At 36.5% G+C, this 27,595-nt stretch overlaps 1 protein-coding gene and 1 long non-coding RNA gene across 4 annotated transcripts in view; both read right to left on the bottom strand.

The window, feature by feature from the left end:
• Positions 1-4,797: 4,797 nt before the first annotated feature.
• The window catches only part of LOC126698962 (adenylylsulfatase HINT3), a 67,329-nt gene continuing 44,531 nt past the window's right edge, over positions 4,798-27,595 (bottom strand). For 2 of the 3 annotated variants that reach the window (XM_050396504.1, XM_050396507.1), the window contains one exon: positions 4,798-5,019. In XM_050396504.1, the coding sequence (XP_050252461.1) occupies positions 4,906-5,019 (114 nt within the window). In that variant the 3' untranslated portion in view covers positions 4,798-4,905. Of the gene's footprint in view, positions 5,020-5,111; positions 5,166-27,595 lie in introns of all 3 variants that reach the window. The other variant, XM_050396505.1, reaches the window with a different exon arrangement.
• LOC126698963 (uncharacterized) lies at positions 5,719-11,836 on the bottom strand. Its single transcript, XR_007646654.1, has 4 exons — positions 10,785-11,836; positions 10,394-10,687; positions 7,710-8,430; positions 5,719-7,629 (listed from the first exon to the last, which is right to left on the bottom strand). It is a non-coding gene; the product is annotated as an uncharacterized LOC126698963 (long non-coding RNA).

Raw genomic sequence — 27,595 nt, 5'->3', positions numbered from 1 at the left:
ACTTATTTTTGGAGATTTGAGCCAAAGGTAAACACAAATCTCTCTCCATTTCTAAATTCCTACTCGTCCAAACATATACATTTTTTTCTCTCTAATTTCTTTTTCTTTTTTTTTTTTCTTTTTTATCATAATTTCTTGTTGGATTTTTTGTTAGATATGTGTGCTTAATCTTCAACATTGAAAGTCTTAACCAAACCACCACCACCTCTTCAACAATATTCACCTTCTTTGAATTGCTCTCTCTCCTTTGAAAGGTATGTATATTTCTCTCTTATTATGTGTATGTGTGTGTCTCTGTGTAGAGGATTTTTATTTATTTATTGTTGTCAAGTCAATTTAAGATCGTGACTTGAAATCTAATTTGAGCAACTATAGGCAATTTATGTCAATTCAATTGGACAAGAACTAAGATGTTAATTATATAGTGAAAAAAAATATGGTTTTAAATGGTTTAAGACCTTGGCACAGGAACTTGAATGTGAAGTAGCTAAACCCTAACAAAACCCTAACATCTTAAGTCTTAAGTAGCCTAGAGTGCATTCTTTTCATGATCTATTGCTTTGTGTAAGATTCTTTTTATACACTACAAAAAACTGGACCTATAGTGACGTTTTCCCTATAGTGACATTTTCTATAAACGCTGCTATAAGCAGTGGCGTTTGAACTGTCCTATAGTGGAATTTGAAAAATGAGTCTATAGTAGCGTTTCCAACAACCTATAGTGGCGTTTTGAAATGCCACTATAGGTCCTTGACTTACAAGGGCCTATGGTGGCGTTTGTCAGTTTAGGCCTTACTCAATCGGGAAAAAAAAAATAATAATAAGAAGTACCTATAGTGGCGTTTTGAATAGGACCTATAATGGTGTTTGGTAAACGGCACTACAGGTCCAAAAAGTGCATATTAAAAAAAAAAAAAAAAACTGAACTTAATGAGTTTCAGCGTACATAATGGAATATGCCATAGAATATTCTGTGGCATATTCCAAAATATTTGTATATAATATAAATGAGAGATGTTACGTTCACAATAATTTTACAATATTTTGACAAAAAATCATAAGTGGTTAGTTGTTATTGGTTCAAATTTGAACTTAACACTAAGATTACTTTTTTTCCCTAACAATAATAATCAGTAACAACTTGCCACTTAAAATTTGATGTAAAAATGTTGTGATAATGTTGTGGATATATCATTTATTTATATATATATATATTTAAAAAAACATTAAACCCCCCCCCCCCCAATATCTCTCCCTTATCTCCACCCCAGGCCTCAGACTTCCATTCTCTTTTCTTTTTTTTCTTTTACTCTCCACATCAAGTCTCAAACTTCCTTTCTCTTTTGTTTTGTTTTGTTTTTTTGTTTTTTTTTTTTCAATTCCTTCTTTTTCTCCCTTATCTCCACTCCTCCATCTTTCTTCTTTTCTTTTTCTTCTCTCTTCTTTCACTTCACACCTGAATTGATTCTTTTCTCTTCCTCTCCATTTTGATTTTATTTCTTTTGTTTTATTTGTGGTGGTGTTAATGTTTGTGGGTTTTGGATTTGCAGATGGTGTTGCAGCTAACTGATTTTGTTCAAATTTGTAGATAGTGTTTGAAGCCATTGGTTGTATAGTTGCAGGTATGCATTTTTTTCTTTTTTTCTTTTTTAAAAAATATGATTATTTTGGTCTATTTTTTTTTTATAATAGTTTTGGTCTATTCCTTATTTGCTATTAACTTTGCTTCATGGGGTGGAGTTGCTTTTTTTTTTTTTTTTTTTTTTTTTAACTTTTGGATGTGAGCATGTTGTGTTTGATTTTGAATTTTTTTTAGGTGGGTTTGTGTCTCATTTTGAACTTGCTGGGATAGCTATAGTGATTGTATTTGGAGTTGCTTTTTTTTTTTTTTTTTTAAATTTTTGGATGTGAGTATGTTGTGTTTGATTTTGAATTTTTTTTAGGTGGGTTTGTGTCTCATTTTGAATTTGCTGGGATAGCTATAGTGTTTGTATTTGGAGTTGCCATTTTTTTTTTTTTTTTTAATTTCGGATGTGAGCATGTTGTGTTTGATTTTGAATTTTTTTAGGTGGGTTTGTGTTTCATTTTGAATTTGCTGGGATAGATAACTATAGTGTTTGTATTTTGTTTTATTTAGGTATTTTGTTTTGTTTTGTATATTTTAATTTAATTAAAATTGTAATATTAATTTAATTACAATCTTAATTCAATTAAAAAAAACTTTTTTACATAAAAAAAAATAATTCTTTTGATTTTTGGTAATTAATTTTTTTTGGGTGGTTTTTTGGCTATAGTGGAGCATGTGGAGAATCAGTGAATTATCTCCTTCTTCATTGCCCTATTGCGTATGAGTTGTGGACAATGTTGTTTAGCTTGTTTGGAATCCATTGAATTATGCCGCAAAGACCATTAAGGTGTTTGATTCACAGCAAGGTAGGTTTAGCTGACATCGCAATATAGCTTTGTAGAGGTTTGTTCCACATTGCAAAATGTAGTGTATATGGAAGGAACGAAAGGCTAGAAGTTATGAGGGATGTGAACGTTCTATTCTTGAGATTAAGTCTTTTTTCTTCCATAATTTACTTCAATGGGGTTCAGATTTACCAACATTTTCTTGTTTTTCTATTTTGAGATGTTGGATCATTATCTTTTAGGTCTTTAATTGTACTGTTCCCATAGTACACTTCTAGTATACTTGGGTTTATTCTGTTTCCAATAAAATTTTCAACACTAGTCAAAAAACAAGAAACAGGCCTAAATGACAAACAATAGTGTGTGTTTAGGAATAGATTATAGGCAAAAATGGCCCATTACCATCAATTTTGGAAATAATTTGCCCAGAAGCACTGTTTCTGAACTATATAGCAATGTACCACTTTTTTGGATACTCGAGCTTGGTGAGCTTGAGTACTATGTTTTTTTAATCCACTGTCGCCCCATATTCAAGGAGCCCTATAGTGGCGTTTTTAAGCCCTATAGTGACGTTTTAGGACCCTATAGCGGCGTTTTTAAGCCCCCATACCAGGTTAAGGGGCCCTATAGTGACGTTTTCGGGCCTTATAGCGGCGTTTTCCTGCAAAAATTTTTTTGTAAGTCCCCATAACAGGTTCAAGGGGCCCTATAGTGGCGTTTTTAAGCCCTATAGTGACGTTTTTGGGCCCTATAGCGGCGTTTTCCTGCAAATTTTTTTTTATAAGTCCCCATAACAGGTTCAAGGGGCCCTATAGTGGCGTTTTTTGGCCCGAAAACGTCACTATAGGGCTTAAAAACGCCACTATAGGGTTCCTTGAATATGGGGCGATAGTGGATTAAAAAAACATGGTACTCGAGCTCACCAAGCTCGAATACCCAAAAAAGTGGTACATTGCTATATAGTTCAGAAACAGTGTTTCTGGGCAAATTATTTCCAAAATTGATGGTAATGGGCCATTTTTGCCATAGATTATAAGCCAATTTTTTCCTTTTTAGCTTTTATGTACAATTTTTAAAATTGCACTTTTTTTCCTCACTTTTTCAAAGTACAAATATATTTTAGCTAAATAAATTATGTCCAGACAAACACTTAAGATTTTCTTTCTTCACTGTCAATTCTAACAAAGGAATTCAGTACTTACTGCCATCACCATCCACACTAAGAAACGCCTCCAAAAATTTTCTTGTATACCTCACATTTTCATCATTCACCATACTTTACTGAACGCCATCCTCAAAGGAGACAAATACTTATCATCGAAGTGATCATTTTCCTCTAAGTTGGTTGAAAAATAAGGGAATTCGACCAATCCATTGTTGTGCGCAACTAGACACGCTCTTTCCATTCACCACACTCTAATATCTATGTCTACCCTTTTAATCCAATGATATTATTGAAAGAGTTATCTTGGTTTACAATTCTACAATTGCATTAATCATCATTGTTTTTGTTGTGCCTAAGTATACATCATTTATGAATCTTTCAAGGTTGGATATCGAGCTTTACTAATAGTTGAAATTGTTTTGTTCCAGATATAGATTTATCACTAAACGTGTATTATAGTGTTTCATCTTACTGCTGGAAAGTATAACAATCTGTCTCATTCTACTGCTAGAAACTCACTATTTGGTTTTTTTCCTCCTACTGGACTTGCATTGTTTTGATCCTTACTTTACCAATGAACATAGATCAAAGTTTAATTACCTCACATATCTTGCTTCTCGAATTTTGGGTCTAGCTTCTTTTGTAAGCAGAAAAGGTGCACGGCAGCTCTTGATCTTCTTTGGGCTAATGTTTAACAGAGCCTACCTCCAATGGTTGACACTTGACCATGCATTAAAAAGGCTTCAAGTCTTCAACAATAAAATAGTACCAAATTTCATGGATCTTAATTGAACTCAATGGTCTCATGGTGACATCCTAACCGATCGCATTGATAAAAATTCCAAAGAAGAAAGAACAGGATAAAAAAAAAAAAAAAAAAAAGATTCCTGTAGTTGAGCATCCACCATGCCAGAATAGCAACAAGTAATAATTAGCAGTTTTTTTTTTTTTTTTAGAAGATAATTATCAGTGTTTAGTGTATTATTTTTAATAATCTGATGTGAATAAAAAAAAATTTTGAACTAGGGTCTTATAAAGCATATTTTAATTTTTTTTTTTTTAAGTAATACTATTAAGTACTAAGGTGAAAGCCATGTTCTCTCTCTCTCTCTCTCTCTCCTGCCTGCCTTTGTTGCAAGTATTAAACTTCCAACACAAGCCACCTTTTCCAATCTAACAAAATTAGAAACAAAAAAAAGGGGGTAAAGAAAATAAATACGGGTAGAAAATAAAACGATCCATTTATGCTAGTCAACCCAGAAGAACTGCATGTATTTACAAGATGCATACCATCTTGGCATAAATTACGACTGCAGATCAATGACCCACTAATTTCCTGTGAGACCATTCTTGGTGTTGTTCGATACTGATAACTGTTCTCGAACACTATCTACAAGTTTAAAAACATCCTGGTCCAACTTTAGGCGACGCCTCCGTAAACTCTGCAAAACATCAACATTCACATATCTCTACCTCATGTATGTTATTGTCCCAGAATTGAGAAATATAAGTGAGCGATAGCTGCGATACATACCTCAGAAGGCCACAAGCAATCATGCGCCTTTTGAGGGATTATATGAATATGAGTCTGAAATTTATATAGCAAAATTAGCAAAGGTTAATATTTTCCTATGTACACATTTTAAAACAAACGAAAAAAACTAGTCTACTAAAATAGTAAAATAGTTGACAGGCAGCAGTGGTCCTGATGCATTTGACATTCAGCTTTAATAAGATCTAGACTTAATATGTTATAGTGGACATATCGTTACTTGAATATAGATGAAGAGAAAAAAAAAATGATAGTTACGTACATAAAATATAACTTGTCCAGCAGATGCACCATTGTAAACTACCAAGTTGAATGAATCTGCATTAAATACGTGTAGGCGAAAAAGTGTGTGGAAAAGTGTGTAATATTATTTAAAATGCTCAAAAGTGTGTTCAAACTAAGCTACCAAAGACCCCCAAAATATTCGAAGCTACCCTAGAGATGAAAACTTAACTAAATAGCAGTTAAATTCTGCTGGCATATATTCACATTCCACTCAAACAGAGCAATGTATTGGAGTATATTTAAGCACTTTTGAGTTTAATATGATTTTTTTTCTTCTTTTTTGTTTTTTTTTTTGGGGGGGGGGGGGGGGGGGGGGGAAGAGAAGAATGATAAGATTTCATTAGTCAAAACAAAGTAACAACACCTGCAAAGCAGAGAAACATAAAACTCTCAGATAGAAACACAACAGAATATCTGTAGCAAGACTGTTGCCAAGCCCCATGTGCTGGACAACCAGCAACCAGAAATTTTGAACACCAAAACAACTCATGAAGCCAACACAAAGTTAGGAGTCTTACACATGCTGCACAGAATCCTGTTTCGGATTTTGTTTTTAATATTTTTACACCAAGTAACTCATCCCCTAACGTCCTGACATACTTTCTGAACCAGTTGCCTTTCTGTACTAACACTTCCCCCATGTAATCTAGCATTCCTTTCAACACAAATATGGTAGACATTTTTTCTTGTATTTTGTATTCTTTCGATTTTTATAGTTAAGAAAATCTAAAATTGTATCTCTAATACCTAATTTTCTATGAAATTTTAAAATCGGGTATCCAATGACTACTAAATGATCTTGCCTCTTGGGCAGTCTACTTGCTGTTTAGCAGAATATCAGTGACCCCATTGTACCATGATACCAACACTCTGTAAGTAACTATTAAGTTGCTTAATCAGATTCCTGCTATATAATCTTATCTTCTTTGTTGGAATTTTTTAGACATATGTAGTTTTGCTTAACGCTTTGTTTCCCATTGTACACTACCTGTGTACCTGAGGAACTGCTTTCTTTGTTGTACCTCTTTTTTATTTTCAATGAAGTTTTTATTTACCGATCAAAAAAAAAAAAAAAAAAGCCAACAAGTTAATGAAATCACAGTAACTTTGTGAATGTAGACATATTGCCGAACCATATAAATTTTTTTGTAGTGTGGTTGTTCTTTTTTTCTCTATTTTCGCATCTCACAAGTTATGAGAATTAGGTTAAATTTTCAACACAACATCCGCATCCTACAAATAATTAATTGGTAGGGTAGAGTGCCTGAGTCAATTTGACTTGCAAAAGACCACATATGATCTAAATTTAACTTTTGTTGTCCTTAACAAAAGTGCAAAGATCTAAAATCAAATCAAACAATAAATAACAGATCATGTAGGAAAGTATTCAACTATAGAAAATTTGATTGACAGGAAAATTAAAAAAGAAGAAATGTTTTTTTTTTTTTTTTTTAATGAGGAAGTGCTAATATGAGTGAAAGGATGGAAAAGTCATTACTCACCAAATCACAAAGAGAATAAGAAACAAATGAGATACTTTATTTAAATTTAAGAAAGAAGGAAGAGCACAGCAATACCGAAGGCAACTGTGCAAGTAGTGGAGAGGTTGTTTTCCCATATCTTTAAGAATGGTATCAGTGGGGTTGTCTCAATATCTCAAAAGTAAAATTTCTCATTAGAGGTTCTTGTTCTACTGGGTCATGTCGCAAATCATAATTATAGTTTTGCATTTTTCTTTCACAATTATCAATCATCAATTGATGAATGAGACCACAATTAACAGATAAAGAGGCTACACAATCCTTTATTGCTTGCTAAAACACTACATATCACCTTGCCGTTAAAAGAATAAGCCCAAATTTCTACACTATCAAGGTTGGTCAATTTCTAGGAATTGAATCCTTGGTTCTAGGAATTGATGCTTTTGTATTATCTGGTAGTCTAGCCCTATTTTGATTTTGTTTATATATTTCAAGGTGTCCTGAGTTCATACTTCATAGTATAATCATGGTTCTGTTGATAAAATGCCAAACTCCCTTCCAAGGTGAACTTGAAGCACCTAGATTTAGAAAGCCCCTTTTAAAATCTAGAATCACAATGAGAAATTGCATAGATAAGCACTAAAAAACAACAACTCTACCCACTTCTACCTACAACCTCAGCCAAGCCAAAGAGCACATCACTTCATTATTGTACAATGTACCAGCCATATAACCTACAAATATTGTCTCAAACTTAAATACAAGCGAAACTAACTATCAAATTACAAAAGCAACATGATAGATAGCAGCTTACTTGCTGAACCAGAGCCACCGTAGGGGTAAGGATGACGCATATGCCCTTTTAGGGCTTCCGTATCAAGTGACCCAGCTCATGTATAAGCAGTACAGCATTGTGGTCATCCCACAACCTGTCCCCAAATAAACAATATTCTCCTCCAACGCTTTCTGGCAGAGCTCCAACAGGTACCTTCAGAAAACATATATAAAAAACAACAGAAGCCACACTAAGGTCCTATTTCCTTGGAAAAATACATTTTATTTAAAGGAAAGAAATTGCCAGCAAAGCCAAGCACAACGAGCATGCTAGAGCTGTGCTTATGTTCTAAAAATTTTCTAAGAAAATCATAGGATTAGAATATATAAATACATATATATATATATATATATATGTGTGTGTGTGTGTGTGTGTGTGTGTGTGTGTGTGTGTGTGTGTGTGTGTTTTGAGGGGAAACCCAAAAATTGAGAACTCAAGAAATAAGTCAGGAACCGCTATTTCAGCCCATATGATTCAAAAGCTTTTTGCCCTTTTCACACTAATTAACCTCAAGTTTCCTTGTAGCCAAACAGAAATAGCCCCAAACCCAGTTCCACTCCATCATCATTAGCATCAACCCCACAGACACTTAAAGACAGTGTAGTGGTCGTTGTAGTAAGCACCAAACCCTGTGCTCTGGCAGTAGCCTGATCGTCTCTGCCATCCGACATTGCATAGCCTCTTTATCTGCTATTGGTTTCTAATTGACAAATAAGATGATGAGAAGTTTCTAATTCCAAATTGTCCAAAATTGTACACTAGAAAAGAAAACAAATTTAACTAAATAAACAAATAAAATAAAAGTTTGTTTAGAGCACAACAATAAAGAATATTCTGATTAGCAATAACACAATAAATGATATTTAATTGATAGAAGATAATCCATCAACTACAACATTATAAGGAAAGATAATCCACACACAAACACACCAGGAGTTCTAGACAAAACTTCATTTCTAAAATTAAATTGTTTAAAGGAAAAAAAAAATTGTAATTAAGTTTCTTATATTGGGATCCAAAAAAACCAACAGGAGCCAAATTCAACTATTACAAGCCCAATTCTAGGGCAAACTCAACACAAACTCCCAAAACCAAATGGCAAATTTCAAAATCTTCATAACTGAAAAAAAAAAATATATAAAATAAAATAAAAAAAATCATTGACTCCATTTTCAGATTTCAAAAGGGTTAATGTGGTGAAGAAAAACAAAGGGCCCGTTTGGTTGTAGTTTTTAAAAATTATTGTTTAAAAAGATGTGAAAATTGTGGTTTAAAAAGTGTTGTTGAACAACGTGTTTTTAGTGTGAATAAAACAAAAAAATGTGTTTGGTATCATTGTTTAAACAATGTTTTTCAGTGTTCAAAAAATGTAAAATATGTGTTTGGTATGTATGTTTTGTTTGATAAAAAAAGCTGACAACGTATTAAATAATAATTTTTTAATCCGTTTTTTATCCCTTCTTTATTCCTTTTCTTCTTCTTTATTCCTTTTCTCTTCAGTCTTCAGTTTTCCCTCAGAGCAGAAAACGAAAAAGCCAAACCCACGCACGTCCTCATCTCCATCGACGCCAAAGAAGATCCACGGCTGGGCTTTACGTTCGTCGGAGCTCTCCGCCGATCAGCACCTTCAGGCCGAGATTACACAGCTCCGTTCACCGATCTTCAGGCGTAGTTCTTCCTTCTGCTTCTTCTTCTTCTTCTTCTTCTTTATTTCTTTTCCGTTTCTTTCTTTCTTTCTTTAAATCTTCATTTGCCGCGAGACCGATTTGCCTCTTCGCGTGACCGATTTGCCTCTTCGCGAGACCGATTTGCCTCTTCGCGAGACCGATTTGCCTCTTCGCGTGACCGATTTGCCTCTTCGCGAGACCGATTTGCCTCTTCGCGTGACCGATTTGCCTCTTCGCGTGACCGATTTTCTGTGAGACCGATCCAGGAAGAAGCATTTTGGCGGTGGAGAGGAAGAATTGAAAACAAAATTTCTGCCGTGACTATCTGTGAGTTATGTATTTGTGGGTTCCAATTTGTGTTGTTGAGATCTTGTAGGTTGTAATTGGTGTTTTTGAGGGTTGTGATTGCTGGTTTATTACCGTTGTGTGTTGCTGGTTTATTACCGTTGTGTGTTGATGGTGTTCTGTGTGTTGTTGGTTTGAGGGTTGTGATTGCTGGTTTATTACCGTTGTGCCATCAGAAACGCTGTTTATTGTTTAAAATGTGGTCGGACCATGTTTCAAAAATTATGTTTCAAACACAGGTTTTTGAGTTTGTAGTTTTCAAACAATCCTATTTTAAGCACCATCACCAAACGGATTGTTCCAAATTTTGGACATAGTGTTCAGTGTTTAAACACTGAACACTATGTTTTCAGTTGACAAACCAAACGGGCTCAAAATCACGTGACTATTTTTTTAATAAGCCCAAACAGAAGGAAACCTCTCTAGAAAGGAAAAAGGGTCCAAATATTCTACTTTCCATTTGATTGCACAACAACACTGAAGTGGGGATGCATATATTCAATTGTATTCTCCTATGGGAAATATCGTAGCAAATACTATAGATAGAGCAACAAAAGTTCTGATTTTACCCTCCAGCATAATTGAACAAAAATGATGAACACACAATCAATTGCAAACTAGTCCCATAAGAAAGAGAAAAAGGTGACTCACAAAAAAATCGAAGAGAAAAAAAAGTTGCTCAACTGTGAAGATTCATCAAAGTTGCCACTTTCACTGGGATTCCTCTTTCCTCACTCACAAGCAAAGTCACCTTGTCCTTTTATGCATAAATTCCCAATCCAGTTTTCAATTAGATTAGGGTGCTCTGTCCACTTTGCTACTTAATAATAAATGTGAAGGCAGTTGCAGATTCACTGAAGCCCCCACATTTTGGTGCCTAAACCAATTCGAAATTTCACTTCCAGGAATTGTGAGAAATGTGAACCCATTCGGGTTATAGCATCTCTGAAACAAACAAATCACGATGTTTAGAACTTCACTCACATGCAAGAGAGAAAGACCTTAAAGATATAATGTCTTAGAATTGTTGAGAACAGGTCACCTTTGCCTTGATTATAAATCAATTTGACGCAATTGAGAAGAAACATATTCGGCTGAAAATCATATTCCGGACTTAATGATAATGTTTCCAGTGAGGTACACCCTGGTATGATACATATTTAATGGAATGGAAACTTGGACAACATTTGAAGTTGAGTGCAACCACCCAAATAAAGGTTAGATAGTGGAATGATACAAGGTAGAGAAACTGAAAGCACTCAACCATTTTCCACAAACCGGTTCTCCCTGAAAACACAACCACACGAGAGGTTCGTGCTTGGTCAAGAGCACCAACTTGTAATCTTCGATAGATGAGGCATAATTGAATCCATAAGCTAGAATAGGATTAGTGGAAGCTGGATTTAGAAGAAAGAAGTTGTCGGGTCGACACAAAAGGCAAATCAGGCCGTCGCAAGAACCAATCAGTTTAACCGACTCAGAACCAATGACGATGTCGCACTCTCTACCCGGTTCCAATGAGTCTCCAAGTCATGACGCTCATCTCGAAATGCCACCGGAAGTGTGCCGGAGTAGTATCTTTGTCTCCTTCAATTCTTCTCTCTACCCGAGCAACGACGAAAATCCTTTCGGTTCCAAAAACAAGTTACTAACGGTCGACCTCGAATGTTCCACTCTCAAGCAAACCCTTACCCAAAACCCTAGATCTGAGTCGGTTAAACTGATTGGTTCTTGCGACGACCTGATCTGCCTTTTGTGTCGACCCGACAACTTCTTCCTTCTAAATCCAGCCCCAGTAATCCTATTCTAGCTTATGGATTCGGTTATGCCTCATCCATCAACGATTACAGGTTGGTGGTCTTGATCAAGCACGAACCTCTCGTGGCTGTGTTTTCAGTGAGAACCGGCTCGTGGAAAATGGTTGAGGGCTTTCAGTTTCACTACATTGGGGACAGCTGTGGGTGAGGGCAGATATGGGACGCATCTCAAGGCGTTCTACACTGGGAACTAGAGCTTGTTTGGATAGCACCAAAACTGAATGATATATCACTAAGATTTCATGATCCATCATCCAAAATGAGTCTCACATGTGATAAAGTGGAACGAAATTGGAAAATAGGCATAATTTCCCAACTATCTAGTTAATAGGTCTGGTTTTGAAAGAAATTGGGTTAGTAACATCTCGAGTTTATGACAGTCGATTTTGGGGTGTGTAAATCGACTCTCACAGAGTCGGTTTTGATGGTCGGTGACATCTGATGTGGCGTTATTGCCAAGTGGCAGCCATCTGAAAATCGACTATCAGAGAGTCGATTTCCATGTTGGTGTCACGTGCCATTGACGTGGACTGACGTGGACCCACGTGGAAGCCACCTGGAAACCGACTCTATGAAAGTCGATTTCTAATAGGATATTTTTGAATTTAACGCTCTCTCTTCAGTCACCCACCCACTCACTCTCCCTCATACGCTTCTCTGTCTCAGCACACTCTCACTCACCCTCTCCTTCTCTCACTCTCTCAGCGTCACCGTCGCCGACGCCGGCCCCAACCCAGTCACCCTCTCTTTCAGTCACCCACCCACTCACTCTCCCTCATCAGTCAAACGCCTCTTTGTCTCAGCAAATCGACACTGTCACTCACCCTCTCCTCCTCTCACTCTCTCAGCGTCACCGTCGCCAACGCCGGCCCCAACCCAGTCACCCTCTCAGCTCAGTGTCAGCAAACCGACACTCTCACTCACCCTCTCCTTCTCTCACTCTCTCAGCGTCACCGTCGCCAACGCCGGCCCCAACCCACTCACCCTCTCAGCCTCACCGACCCAGTCTCAGTCATCCTCTCACTCTCTCGCTCACCTACGCGGTATCTGAAAGAAATAGAAGAAAAAAAGGTGAGTCCCTTTATGCATTTTGCAATGTAATCAGTTCGTTTTGTTTGTTTGTTTGTTTGTTTGTTTGTTTTTTTTTTTTTTTTTTTTTTTTTTTTTTTTTTTTTTTTTTTTTTGTATAAGAAGCATTCTTCTTCATTCCCAGATTGTTGCTTCAATTCCTTCCCATTTTTCAAGTATGCCATTTCTCACTTACAAATTTCGAAGACCCATTTTAGATAACATCAGTATTTTTTATTTCTTTTTGTTTGAGTATATTATTGTGATGAAGGAGGACAAAAAAATGGCATGACATGTGGTGTAGCTTTGAAGGGGATGAATTTGGGTATTTGATTGCAGATAACACACATGCTTCAGATTCATCTGAGATATGTGTTAAATCTTGTCTCCTGTAAAATGTATCCAATGGTTATGTATATTTAGTAGATTTTATGCAATGTCTTATGATAAGTTCACAGATACAAGGTTGATGTTCTTCCAAAAAGGTTACTCTTACTTTGTGTTGTCTTTTTACTTGCTTTAGAGAGATAATAACTTTGAACTGATTCATTACTGTAAGGTTGAATTTATTCAACCATCTAATTGGCTTTATTCCGTGCCAAATTTGTTTGTAATTCAGCATTTATAACCCTGTATTTAGGTGGGTTTGTTGTAAGGGTAGTGAGTGAGATAGAGTGAAATTTGCTCAAGAGTGTGCAAGAAAACAGAGACTCGCGGCTGGGACTCGCGGGTGGACTCACGGCTGCAAGCCGCCAGAAGCTGCACACGTGCCAAGCATGCTGGAAGATGAACAATCATGCTAGCTGGAGCACTACAGGACAAAACAGGACAACTGGCCATACGGTTAACTCGCGACTGGATCTCGCGACTTGGTCAAGCCGCGAGGTCAAGCCGCAAGCCACCCCTGTTTTGTAAAACCTGACGTTTCACATTCCTCTCCCACTCCAGTATAAATACCCCTTTAACCCACGATTGAAAGAGAGCTTCCAGAGAGAATTTTGAGAGAGAAACCCTAAAGAAAAACTAGATTGCTTCACCCACAATCTATACCTTAGAGTCTCTTCAAATTCCCTTACTCTCTTCCTCTCCATTGTCAAATCCTTGAGAGACATTATACCAAACCTGGTTCTCACCATTATCATCTCTGTGAGACAGTTGTTTGGAGTTCTGGGAAGCAGTTAGGAAGGAGCCAATCTTCATTGGTTGATGCTACGGTCTAGTAGCGGAATCCGGGAAGCTAGAAAAGAAAAAGGTTCGGCGCAACCTCGTTGGAGCAAGAAGCTTGGAGGGCTTAGGTGCACTGGGTAGATTAGGCTTGGAGGGTCTATTGCTGTCTTTGTATCCCAACTGTATTTTCTAGTGGATTGATTACCGCTTGGAGGGCGGCGGAGAGGTTTTTCGCCGAGGACTTCGGTTTCCTCTTCGATAACACATCGCGTGTTGTCTTTGTGTTTGCATCTTCCTTCCTCTCTATCTTTGCCTTTATTTTATCTGCTGTGGTTTTATTTTGTTATGGCTTAGATAGTTGTTTAACCAATTTCATATTATAGCATGTGTTAAGTTTCCGCACACTTGTTGTTTGACATATTGCTTGATTTGGTTAAGTTGTATTTTGGGGGTCTAAACGTTCAAAGGTGTTTTGTACACGTTTTTGAACTTTAAATTGGTATCAGAGCGGGTACACTGCTGTTGGTTTCATTACCATTGTGTGATCCTTGACTCCCTTTTGAGATGGATAGGTCTCAATCCCTAAATGCACCTCCATATTTTGATGGTAGTAATTATGCTTTTTGGAAGGTTCGTATGAGAGCTTTTCTGTGTTCTATTGATGAATCCGTTTGGGATGCTGTTGAGATTGGTTGGACCAAATCTGAGGCAGCCAAATCCACATGGGATAAGGCAGCACTTGCTGCATCTAATGCTAACAGTAAAGCACTCAATGCTATTTTCTGTGGTGTGTCTCCAGATGAATTTCACAGGATTTCTCACATTACCATTGCCAAAGAAGCATGGGAGATTCTGGAAACCACTTATGAAGGCACGAAGAAAGTGAAAGACACCAAGTTACAAATGCTGACCACTCGGTTTGAGGAGCTTAAAATGAGTGAGGATGAGTCTTTTGACTCTTTCTATGGGAAGCTAAATGAGGTGGTTGTTAGTAAGTTTAACTTGGGGGAGAAAACGGAGGACTCAAAGATTGTAAGGAAGATTCTTCGATCATTGCCGGAAAGTTTTCGTGCTAAAGTGACAGCCATTGAAGAGAGCAAGGATCTTGACGACATCAAAGTACAGGAGCTGGTTGGTTCTCTGCAGACTTATGAGATGTCGCTGCCCAATCAACGGAAGAGTAAATCCCTTGCTCTAAAGACCATTAATGAGAAGGTGGAAGATCAAGACTCATCGGGAGAAGATGTGGTTGACAAAGATGTAGCCTATCTTGTCAAAAATTTCAGAAAGTTTTTGAAATTCAAAAATAATGGCAAATTTGATGATAAAAGAAAATTCCAAAGTTCTGGAAGGGAGAAGAGGGATTTCAAAAAGAAAGATGGAAAAGAATCCCAACCCACACAAGGTGTCACTTGTTTTGAATGTAACGGGCATGGACACTTTAAGAAGGAATGTCCGAATTATTTGAAATCGAAAGGCAAAGTGTATGCCACGACCTTGAGTGACTCAGACTCATCTGACTCAGAATCTGAAGAGAGCTGTGATAGAGAGGGGAACTATTCAGCTTTTATGACTATTGCTCATGTTGAGTCTTCGGATGAGTTAAATCTGCTTGTACGAGACCTTGGAGAACATAGTGATGATGAGTCACTAGGAATTGTTGAAGAATCAGAAGCTGAAGAAGATGAAAGCACAGCAAATCTTTGAGAGAATTATAACTCACTCTTGGAGAAGTCGGGTGAATATACAAGGGTGGCCAAGGCTGCTGTGAGAAAAATGAAGAAGGCTGAGGAGGACTACAAAAGTCTCCTAATTCGATATAGGGAGGCCAAATGTGAGATAGAAAGACTGAATGGTGAGTTGTCCGAAGCTTACACAAAAGTGAGATTTCTTGAGAATGAGGTTGTGCAAGCGAATGTTAAAATAGAGAGGGTCACCACCAAGAAGCTAGATGATGTTATATCATCTCAAAAGAGCTTTTCAGACAAATCCGGACTGGGATATACCGGAGGAAGTAGTTCATCTGGAAATGTCACTAAAGAAGTGAAGTTTGTAAAGGCCAAAGATCCAGTTGTAGCTGACCCTACTGGTGTGAAGCTCGAGGTGGAGGAGAAGAAGAATGTGGTGAACCAACGGATGCTGAATCCCCATAATCAGTCTGTGGGCAGGTCTGAATCTCGTGCCAAGTCACGTCCACGACCACAAAGAGGTCCTAGAGGAACTTATGTGTGCCATTATTGCGGACTTCAAGGGCATACTCGACCAAATTGCCAAAAGCTGAGAGCAAAGAACAGTGCAACTCCTCAAAGGTCAGGAGGACCCAGAAATGATAGGAGAATTTGGGCAGGTGATCAATCTAGAGATCAAAATGGAGATCCCGGAATGATGAACGTGATGAAGATGATTGGTGCATTCACCAACTGCTTGGAATGCTTCTCACGAAGGTTTGAAAGCCCTAACTCTCGTACCCAATCCTATAAGGAAATCACCCCAAACGCAAGTGACGTGTGGGTGAAAAAGGGTACTCATGCATAAGCATTACAACATGTCCATGCATTAATACTTCCTATGCTTTGTGACTATGTTTGTTTGGTAAGCTTGCTGTTTTTGATATTGGTTGTTTGCTTGTCTACTTGTGAATATTTTTAATTTTGTTTTATCAATCTTTTTGTTTCTTGTGTCAAAAATCCAAAAAACACATAAAAATTAGAAAATCAAAAAGCTTGATTGACTTTGTTGAGTTTTGTCTTAAAACTTGTTTTGCCTTGTACCTTTGTGCTAATGGCTTTGTACATTTTCGAGCATTGCTTGTTTTCATGCACTCATATCACTGTGGGAAAAATCTTGAAATCTATGTGATTGTTGTAAATAGATCTTCAAACTTGTCATGAATGATTAGTGAATGGTTATGTTGATCTTGAGACATGCATAGACTTGTGTCTATATATATCTTCCCACTTTTTATTTTTTTGTTTTTGCTAAAAAGAGCTCACCAAATGTAAATCTCCAAATGAAAAGAGATTTTGAGTTGCAAAAGCCTGTCGCACATTCTAGTATTTGATTAGGAAAAAGGGTAAGCGACCTTATATTAAAAGTGAATGTTCATTCAAAAAGGCCAAAGGCCTGTTCTTCAAAGAGAAATGTTCTATATCTCTCTCACAATGAGAGATGATTGCCTCAAAAGATCAAAAAGATCAAATGTTATGATTGAAAGTGGAGTCAAATGATAAGCTCCAAGTTATGTTATCAAGTTGTGTGGGAGGTCATATATACATATTTTTATAATTGAGATGGGTCACATGATCTAGTGCTAATTGTGTATGCCTTGGTTGAATTGATCATTGAAGCTTCACATTAGACGAAGGACTATCTAATTGTTGATATCTACACACAACACACAAGTTTATGTTCAATAAATGCCATATTCATTTGTGTGATTGTACTTGTTGAAATATGTTCTCACATGCTCAATCTTTGTTAATTCAAGCACAAAAAGATTTTTGAGTGTTTTAGGTGTTTTTGGAAAGTATTTTGTTAAAAATCTGAAAATTTCAAAAATCCAGTTTTGCCCTATTTTGGCGGCTCAGTCGCGGGTATGTCAAGTCGCGAGACGCAGTCGCATCTTCGCTGGTCATTTTTGGCGACTTGTTCGCGAGTGGAAGGTCCAGTCGCGAGGTTCACTCAGAGATTTTCACGGCTCAGCTCGCGACTCACTCGCGGGTAGACCTTCCAGTCGCGAAAAACACTTAGAAAAATTTTTCAACTTTTTGTCCTTGAGTGTTTTGGCGGCTTGATCTGGCGACTTTTTGGCGACTCGTTTCAGTCGCGAAAATCGCGTGTCTTGGATAAACAGGGGCAGTTTTCAAACTTTTTATTTTTCCCTCGATCTTTTTGTGACTGTTCATTGTCTTTCTCATCTGCTCTAACACATTGTCACCGTGCCTCCATTTTCGATCTCCAATACTTGTCTCTTTTCAGCTCAAAATCGTCGATTAACAGGTATGGTTTTCTGTCCTGCACTCTATTTTACTTGTTGTTATGGTTTTCCCTCTGGTTCATTCACATTTGATTGTGATTTTGTGATGGGTTTTTAGCTCAACTATTATTCTTTGTTCTAGCTTCGCTTGGATGCTTGTGTTTATGTGTTTGAGCTAGTTTATGTTGGTGGCTGTGTTCTTCATCATGTGCTTAGCTAGGGTTAGCTATTTTTGTCTGATCTGCTGTTGATATCATGTTTCACTATGATCCTGTGTGGTATCTTGTTGATGAGCTTGTGGCACTCCTCTACTCCATAAACAACCATGTCCAAATGCGCCTCGAGACTATGGAGAATCAGCTTGATGAGATTCAGCGAAAGTTGGACGAGAGTCTTTAGCTATTCGTGACAAAAAGGGAGAGAGCATTCAGTAAGGGGGAGAAAAGTTCAAAGGGAAGTGTGCATAGTGATAGGGGGAGTACACACATACTTTTGTCATACTTTTGTTTTTAGTCTTATCTTCTAAACTTATGGTTTTAGGTTTATGTTTGTTAGGTACTTTTAGTATTTTTATGGTTTTGATACACTGTGTTTTGGTGTATAGATGTTCCTAACTCTTAACTTATACTCTTGGTTTAAACTTTAATATATTTTGATGATGTTATTCAGGATGTTTTTGGTTTGTACCCATGTGCTTTTGTAAGCTTTTAGGGTTAATGTTTTATGCATAGTTTGTAGGCTTTATGGTATGTACCTTGCTTAGTGCAGCCTTTATGCTATGTTGAAATCAGTACTTTAATCTAAATGTTCTGCATTTTGGTTTATGTACTGTCACTCTTGTGCCCTTGTAGGATTGTTCCTAAATGCATATGCCTTGTGTGCTATGCATTGGTTGAGTGTTGAGCATACAAGTGTCTTGCCTTGTGCTTGTTAACTTGTATGTCCTTGTGTTCATTCCAAGTGTGAATGAGCACTGTGATCACTACCTTGTGGTGTTCACTTGTTTGATCAAGCCATGGTTTGTTTATTAACTCCATCTTTGCTTGATCACATATTGCCTGTTTCATATGCATTTATAATTTTCTGCTTACAATGATCATGGTGTATTGTTGTGTTTCAGGAGTATTATGTTTATATGATTCAAGTGCTTCACAGCTTCTGGAGTTAGGTGTGAGTGAGTTTTGTTCAACTGTTCCCAACTCACATGTTAAGTCTAGAGTCTGTTTTAGGGTTTTGTCACGGAATAGCCAAAGGGGGAGATTGTAAGGTTGAATTTATTCAACCATCTAATTGGCTTTATTCCGTGCCAAATTTGCTTGTAATTCAGCATTTAGTAACCCTGTATTTAGGTGGGTTTGTTGTAAGGGTAGTGAGTGAGATAGAGTGAAGTTTGCTCAAGAGTGTGCAAGAAAACAGAGACTCGCGGCTGGGACTCGCGGGTGGACTCGTGGCTGCAAGCCGCCAGAAGCTGCACACGTGCCAAGCATGCTGGAAGATGAACAATCATGCTAGCTGGAGCACTACAGGACAAAACAGGACAACTGGCCATACGGTTAACTCGCGACTGGATCTCGCGACTTGGTCAAGCCGCGAGGTCAAGCCGCGAGCCACCCTTGTTTTGTAAAACCTGACGTTTCACATTCCTCTCCCACTCCAGTATAAATACCCCTTTAACCCACGATTGAAAGAGAGCTTCCAGAGAGAATTTTGAGAGAGAAACCCTAAAGAGAATTTTGGTTAAGTTCACAGATACAAGGTTGATGTTCTTCCAAAAAGGTTACTCTTACTTTGTGTTGTCTTTTTACTTGCTTTAGAGAGATAATAACTTTGAACTGATTCATTACCACTATCCTATAAGCCCTGCAATTAGCTCTTTAGCAAGTTACTTTCACTTGCATCTATTAAGTTGCTTATCATAATTGGGGAGGCTCTTCAACAGTTATACACTTATACTATTCATGTAGATGTCGTGGTTAAAGTAGAATGAAGCTAGATTTCCTTCTAAAGCTGCGTATTGCTTAGTTACTGGCATTAGAGATGACCTGGAAAAATATCACATTGACTTTCTTAAGGTTAGATTTGAATGAAAAGTCCAGCACTGGGGCAGGTTGCCTTAATTGGTAATTGCACATGAGACTTTCCACCAAGTTGTTAGGGGATAAAAGTCACAAGCAACTCTGATTAATCCAAGCTTATGCGACTGAGCCTGCTTCTTTGGAAATGGGTCCAGATTAGCATATTGTTGCAAATATCAGATGTACATAGCCTAGTCTTTCTGCTAGTGCTTGTCAACTTCAGTAAATTCTGCGAGGTTAGCCAAAGTCGGATAGAGCTTGTTTTTAGGACCGGCATACAGGAAGCAAGTTCAAGTTCTTAAACAAGTCATTGCTGCTACTCTATCCGAACTTGACTACATAATAGCTAGTTGTTACAAACAGCCCATGAGTATGTAGTGTTACCATTAGAAGCCTTGTTAACAAGTTAACAAGTAACAGAATCTGTAATTATCTATTGGTGATAGACCAAAGTGCAATTATTAGGGTATTGATAAAGATAAAACAGACATTGTATGATACTAGCTAGAACCAGTAACAGACCACAAGCATTAACAAATGTACAAAGCAAGCAATAAGACTCATTCCTGCAATTTTCACATGCGCCCTAACCTTTGTGCTCCTTGCCAAGTTGGGGATTAAAATCGACAAGCAGTCTTCTTTTAGATGATGAAAAAAGTTTTTAAAAACTGCTGCTTTGATTATAAGCATAATAATCAATCTGCTGGCAACCTTTACCTGACAGAAACTTAAAGGTGGAGTGCCGACAATTCTGGCTTTGAAAGAAAACCACAAAGATGTGCAGATTGAGATAAAATGTAACCCCTGCAAGCCATGTTTAGTTACAGCCTTAGCATATATAGCTTCTATTGCAATGTTTGGAAACTATCAACAGAACAATAATGTGTGCGGAGTTTTTGAGCTAAACAAAAGTTATTTTATTAGGCTTATTGGGACAATAGACCACACAATGGGAGCCTCCCATTATGCAGTGATAATAGACTTTACCAACCGTATTCATTGACATCTACAAAGTAATTTCAACATGAATTCCATAAAATCTCTTTTATTTATTTATTTTTTCTTGGTAACGGTTCTAAGTATGGAAATTGTAATACATACTTTGAGGCAACTTCTATGTTGCTAGTTGATTCCTACAGTGATATAAAGCAACTTCTACATTATATGCTGGTTTATATTTTGTATTTTATGGTTTTGTTAGAGGTTTGTTCAAATAACCTATATAAAAGAAAAAGTTAGATGTAACATCAAATGCATACCTTGTTTCATTATGTATTATTATTGACAATATTTTTTAGGTTGTTTTTGTTTTTGTTTTCAATAATGTCTAGTATGTGCTAATTGCTTATCATTTTTGTGCAGTATGGCTGCTGCAAATGCTGGACAGATTAACCATGCACAGCCTGACCCTATTGACACGTCAGTGTTGACGTTGCAGCCCAACCATTGATCAGAAGCCATTTGGAATGGGCAGGTAAAACACACCACTAAAGATTTCACTTTTTTTTGTGTGTGGTGAATTTTGTGTGTGGTGAACTTAATTACCAAATACCCTTAATTCACAGGGATTGCTGAAATTACAAATCTTCCTCCTAATTACAAAATTAACCATAACTAATAGAGTTAAAACCCAAATCAAAAACTGTTTTATCTCTAAAACACAAATAACTAGACCTTTAAAACCATACAAATTATACTTTAATTGGACTTCAAATGTGGGCCCCACAAAAGAAACCTTGACTAGACAAATTTGTGAAATGGTAGCAAGTTAATCTTCCATGGCTGCATTATTAGGAGTACTAGTCTTTCTAGGAAAGGGATTGGCAATAACCTGTATAAAGGCTTTTGTATAGTCAATAAAATAGATGGAGAGATTGAATTGAATGAATTTTTTTTTTTTTTTTTTTTTTGATAAATAATGAAGTATTGAACCAAAATATAGTCACCCAAGTATACAGGATGTATACAATTGGGGACCAAAAACAGTCAAGCATCTAAAAATTACAATCATCTATCAAATCACAAACTGAAAATAAAGAGTGACTTTTTACAGCTGACATCCAATCCAATAAAGTTCTAAAGAAAACATTACTGAAACGGTAAAGTCCTCTCTAAATCCTCAAAACTCCAATTATTCCTCTCTTGCCAAATACACCACATCAACTGATGAGGGTCAGCCTTCCAAATATCACCCTTATGATGACGCCCAAACTTCCAAATATCCATTACAATTATGCCTAAACTTTCCTTGCCAACAAGCTAATAGATCAACTATAGTCCTCGACGTCACCCAATGGATATCAAACATTACAAAAACCATAAATCATAACTCAGTAGCAATAGGACAATGAAGTAACAGATGGTCTACTGAATTCCCCACTGCCTTTGCACCTAAAACACCAGCTCCAAATCCAAACATTCCTTTTTCATAAATTATCCACCGTTAGAATTTTCCCCAAAGTTGCAGTCCAAACAAAGAAAGCAACTCTAGATGGGACCTTTGGAAAAATTCATAACAGTTGCCACATAAGCCTTCTTATCACAACTGATTCTGAATAACTCTAGAAAACACATCTTTAAGGGGCTCTCCCTACACCACAGGTCATGCCAAAACTTCACTCCAAACCCATCCCTAAAATCAAACTAAATGTATTGTAAAAAATTAGGCCAACCACATCTTATAGTCTTCCACAGACTCACTCCATGAGGACCTGTAACAGAATTAGAGCACCAACCACCTCCCTCACAGCCATACTTAACCCCTATCACCCTCATCCACAACGCCTCTTTCTCAATTCCAAATCTCCACAACCATTTTCCCAACAAAGCTTCATTAAAACATCGCAAACTCCTAATAGCCAAACCCCCATATTGTAGAGGAGCACCACTTGACCAAATGAAATTTGGACTCATCCCCCAAACCACTCCAAAGAAACCTCTGTTGAAGCCCTAATAGGGATAGGAAATAATGACAAGAAATAGGTCAGTAAATTGGATAGAGTATTGGATTCTATATCGTCTTCTCTTTGAATTTAGCACCCAAAGGGAAACCTAAATATTTGATTGGGAGCAAACCTTGCTTACACCCTAGAACATCAACTAGCTCCCCTATATTTGGAACCACATCCACATTCAGCTGCCTTCTACTTCCTTAATGTGATTGCCAAGGGTTTATCTTTCTCTGCTTTTCGTTCTATTTACTGTTTGACACCAACAGCCATCAAATTCATTCAAAATCCAATCCCTTTATTGCCTAAACCAACCTAACCCCCTTAAATATCAAACCCTATTCAAGAACCTTCAACATGTCATCAAGAATCCTAATTAAGTGCTGAATTTCTAAAGATCCTATATCAAAATTGGTATTAGAGCCCATTAAAGCTTCTATCTTGTATCATCCCCCACCCCCCAACACGGTCCCAAAAATCAAATAAATGCATACAGATTATGGTGCAAAATAATTATTCATTGCAGTCACATGCATGGATATAAAGTTGATTGCAACCACAATTTTTTTTTTTTTTTTTACCAAGCAGATATAATGAGTGTGTCTTCTTCTCTTCATAAAATCATTTAAGTTCAATACAAGGATAAAGCCTTTTTTATAACTACAAAAGAAATAATTTTATATCACAAAAATGAAACAAAAATATTAATTTTCAACCCATTAACTGAAGTTTTGGAAGGCTTGCAACTACATTATTAACCTGCTGTAATGCACGCTTCAAATTGTAAAAATGGATTGTTGAGTCAAATGTTGCAATTCCCACCATTGTTCGAGGACCTTCCTGCAACAACAAAATCATCAATACACCAATTATCAATCAATAAATAAATGAACAAATACAGTAGTCACAAAAATTTTCTTCCATTTTACAATTGTATGAATAAACTTCAATTAAAGCAAACCAAAAAAGAATGATAGATTCTTGAAACGACTACAAATAACACTCAACAATATCCGCCAAGACTTCACCAATAAGGGGTATAAAAGTCTCACAAGCAAGAAGCTACATTTTCAATAGTATATGATATTATATAGTAACATGAGAACATTACAAGCTAGAGAGATAAGCTCCCATTATTTTCCTTATTGACTGTATCAATCAGACAATCAAAATGTGGTGCAAGAATTGATTAAACATAAAAAATAGTCAGCGGACATACAACTAAGGCAAAGATGACCCTTCAACAAATATATATATACATATATATATATATATATATATTTATAAGTAAATGGTTTTATTTCAAAAAAATTATCTCATGAACCATACAAAGCACAAGATAGTCAAAAGAATTATATCCTAAGAATTACAATTAAAGGATACTGAATTAGTGAACTCAGTGATGGAACCATTGTTGCTAAAACCCAGGACAATCTACGATTCACTAAGTAATCTAAGAAACGAAAGCCTCAACTGTGCTTCTAAACATTCCACATCTTCGAAGGTGCAAGAATTCCTCTCACGCCACAAAAGCTACATCAGGCACAAAAGAGCTAATTTCCACAGGGCAGACAAGTGCTTACCAAAACAATTCCTTCTCCCAACCGCTAAATCAAATACTCTATGTTGCAAAACCCAATTAACTCCAAAAAAACGAAATACACAGCCCTACAACACAGGCAAAATTACAATGAAGCAACAAATGATCCACCAACTGCCCACTACACATAAACAGCATCAATCTACTAGTGTGATTCCTCTCTTTCTAAGAATATCATTAGTCAAAATATTCCCCAAAGACTTTTGTTTTTATAAGAAACAGACTTCATTGCAATGAAACCCATCATGATCACTACAAAGCACAAAATAGCCAAAAGAATTGCTATCAAAGAATTACAAGCAGAATGAAATTGAATTAGCAAAATCTATTAGGATACCACTGTCATTGAGACCCATGACAGTGGACCATCAACAGGGTAATCTGAGAAAAGAAAGCTACAACTGCACTTCTGACATTTCCACATCTTCATAAGGGCATGAGTTTTTCCCCCTTCACAAAAGCCACATAAGACACAAAGGAGCTAAATTCCACACAACAGAAGAATGCTTCTCAAACCAATTCCATCAACAAACTTGCAGATCAATCACTCTACACAACATCACCCAGTTTTCTCCAAAGATGCCAAAAACATAGTCCCACAGTACATAAGCAAAATCACAGTGTAGTAACAGAAATCCACCAACTCCCCACTACAACTACACATGTAGCACCAATCAACTAAAGTGATACCCTTTTTCTTGAGATTATCATTGGTTAGAATTGTCCCCCGTGATGCAGTCCACACAAAAAAAAAAAAAAAAAAAAAAAAAAAAAAAAAGAGCTACTTGCTTTAGTGTTTTGGTACACCAAATTTCTATTCAGGGAAAAGAAATCTCCCTTGGGCCGCCTCACAACAAACCATAGAAGACAGAACATCAAACACCCAAATGCCTCTCAAACACCATTGCAATCTATCTGGACCCTCAGTACATGGAAGCACCACAATAATGACCAAGTACACCTCTAAAATCATTTTGGAACTCTAAGACAACTAAGAAAAGATATATACAGTCTGATCTAATTTTAGCAAATGAAAATTCATAGGGAAATTCCACATTACATTATTTTAAGGCTAAAAGCAAGCAATGATTTTATTGAGTTTAAGCAGGGTAAGTATTCAGCTCAAGAAAAAAGATAGAAGTACTCGTATACTTATAAGTTATAACGTTAGGAAAGACAAGAATGACCTATTGGTAATAGTAAAATGGCAGCAATAGGCTTATTCTGGACTTTCTTTATATGACTACCACCACAGAAGCTTTAGAATAACTAGCTTCTCCATGTTAACATCTTAATTTGAAAAAGACTTTTAAACTATATTATATTGAATTAAACACTTTTCATTTGCATCATTTAAAATTTCCAGCTATATACTTCCCTTCATTGTTTGGGATTCTCAACTATATACTATACTTCATTGTTCAGGACATGTGCTTCGTCCATTTTAGTTTCCCATTTTGTAGCCTGTAGGAACCCATCAGTAATGAATGCAGACCCAGTAGGAGCCATTTCTTTTACAAATTACAAATAAAAAAAAATTCCTACATTTGGTTCTCACCCTTTCTCTCACATTATAGACCTGTCTCAGATTTAATCAGCTCGTGTGCATTAATCATGTGCCCATGTACTAAAGGATCAACTTGATGCTGCTCCCAATCAACAAGACTGGTTGCAGCTGATGGTAATGGAGGAGGATGTTAGCAAATAGCATTCTTTCCCTATGCATACCAATATAACCAATGCCCTAAAACTTTCAATCTCAGAAGCATTCTTTCCTTATTTATATCTTTTTCTTTAAAACTTATGGTTTGCTACCACAGTACCACTATATACTGCCTTTTTATTTTCTAGATTGACTCTGTAAAGTATATGATATACTTTACTTCATTTTTCATACTTTATCTATGAACCAAGTTTTTCTGTCTTTCATGTCAATACCAAAAGTTGTTTTGTAATTTACGCTTGTAGGTTTGCCAACTTTTTGCAACTGGAGAAATTAAAATGAAATAACTGTTAACATTGAAAATTTATTGAACATGTAATTGAAGATCTGAAGTAAAAAAGAAAAAGAACTGCAAAATCTGTTGGTTCATTTTATTATAAGTGTCAATCATCAAGACTTATTGTTGTCAATTAATATTTACGCCAATGTTTTGTACCAAGGTCAGTATTTTTTTTTTTTTTTTTTTCCTTCATAGGGCTTTTTTTATTTTTTTTTGAGACACAAACTAATTCCTAAACACACACGCACACACTTTAATTACACTCTCTCACCAAGCTCAAACACATTACTTAACCCAAAGTATTACTACAAAATAGAGATTTGGAAACTATATGTCGGACAACCATGCACAATGTGAGTTAAAGAAGTTCAAAAATCTATAAAAGAGAACATTCACTGCTTTCATGATCCAATTGCTTTAGGGAATTGGAGTTCAAATAGGACCTGGCATACAAAATCACAATTTGATAGCATTATCTTTGCTTCAACAGTGCCATTGTGAACATGCTTGGCAATAAATTGAAGTGGTTTTCTTAGCAAGTTAGCAAGATAAGTTTGGTAGATAAAGAAATGTCGTGATTTGGAGCTAGATAGTCGAAAATAGGTTATTTGTATTTTAATTAGGGGGATCCTTCTAATATCTATCTCTTTTTTTTTTTTTTTTTTGGGTTTATAAATCATATTTTTAGGAAGGCTAGTGTTTTTGCCCATAAAATGGAGCCAAATGAGAGATTTAACACTATCTCTTCCTCACTAAATTTTCGTTTTAAATCACAAGATAGAGAAGGGATTAATTCCCTCCCCCTATGATTTGTTTCCAAGTCTTTTCTTTCTATGAATATTACATGTTTATTTAGAAAAAACGAATGTTTAACATTGATGCCAATAAGAGATTTTATGACCTAAATATTTTTAAAGTGTAATATTCTTAGTTAGCATCAAGTCATTAACTAGCTTTTAGAAATTAATAATAAGTTGTATGTTAATCCATGGTTATGTTAATCCATGGTGGGTGTTATAAATACTATAAACAACTTCTATTGCACTCAACTTGCTGTCATATGTTAATCCATGGTTGTGTTTTGTGCAGGATCCAGGGTCCCTTAAATGTCGAGTCCGTAGTGAAGAGTTCTCGAATCGAGAGCCAATGGTGGATGATCGAGTGATTGACATCATTAAGGCACTTAGTTTGGAGGGCTT

The sequence above is a fragment of the Quercus robur genome, chromosome 9, assembly GCF_932294415.1.
Source record: "Quercus robur chromosome 9, dhQueRobu3.1, whole genome shotgun sequence".
In the NCBI taxonomy this organism is placed as follows: Eukaryota; Viridiplantae; Streptophyta; class Magnoliopsida; order Fagales; family Fagaceae; genus Quercus; species Quercus robur.
This window is presented reverse-complemented; position numbering and strand designations above follow the sequence as displayed.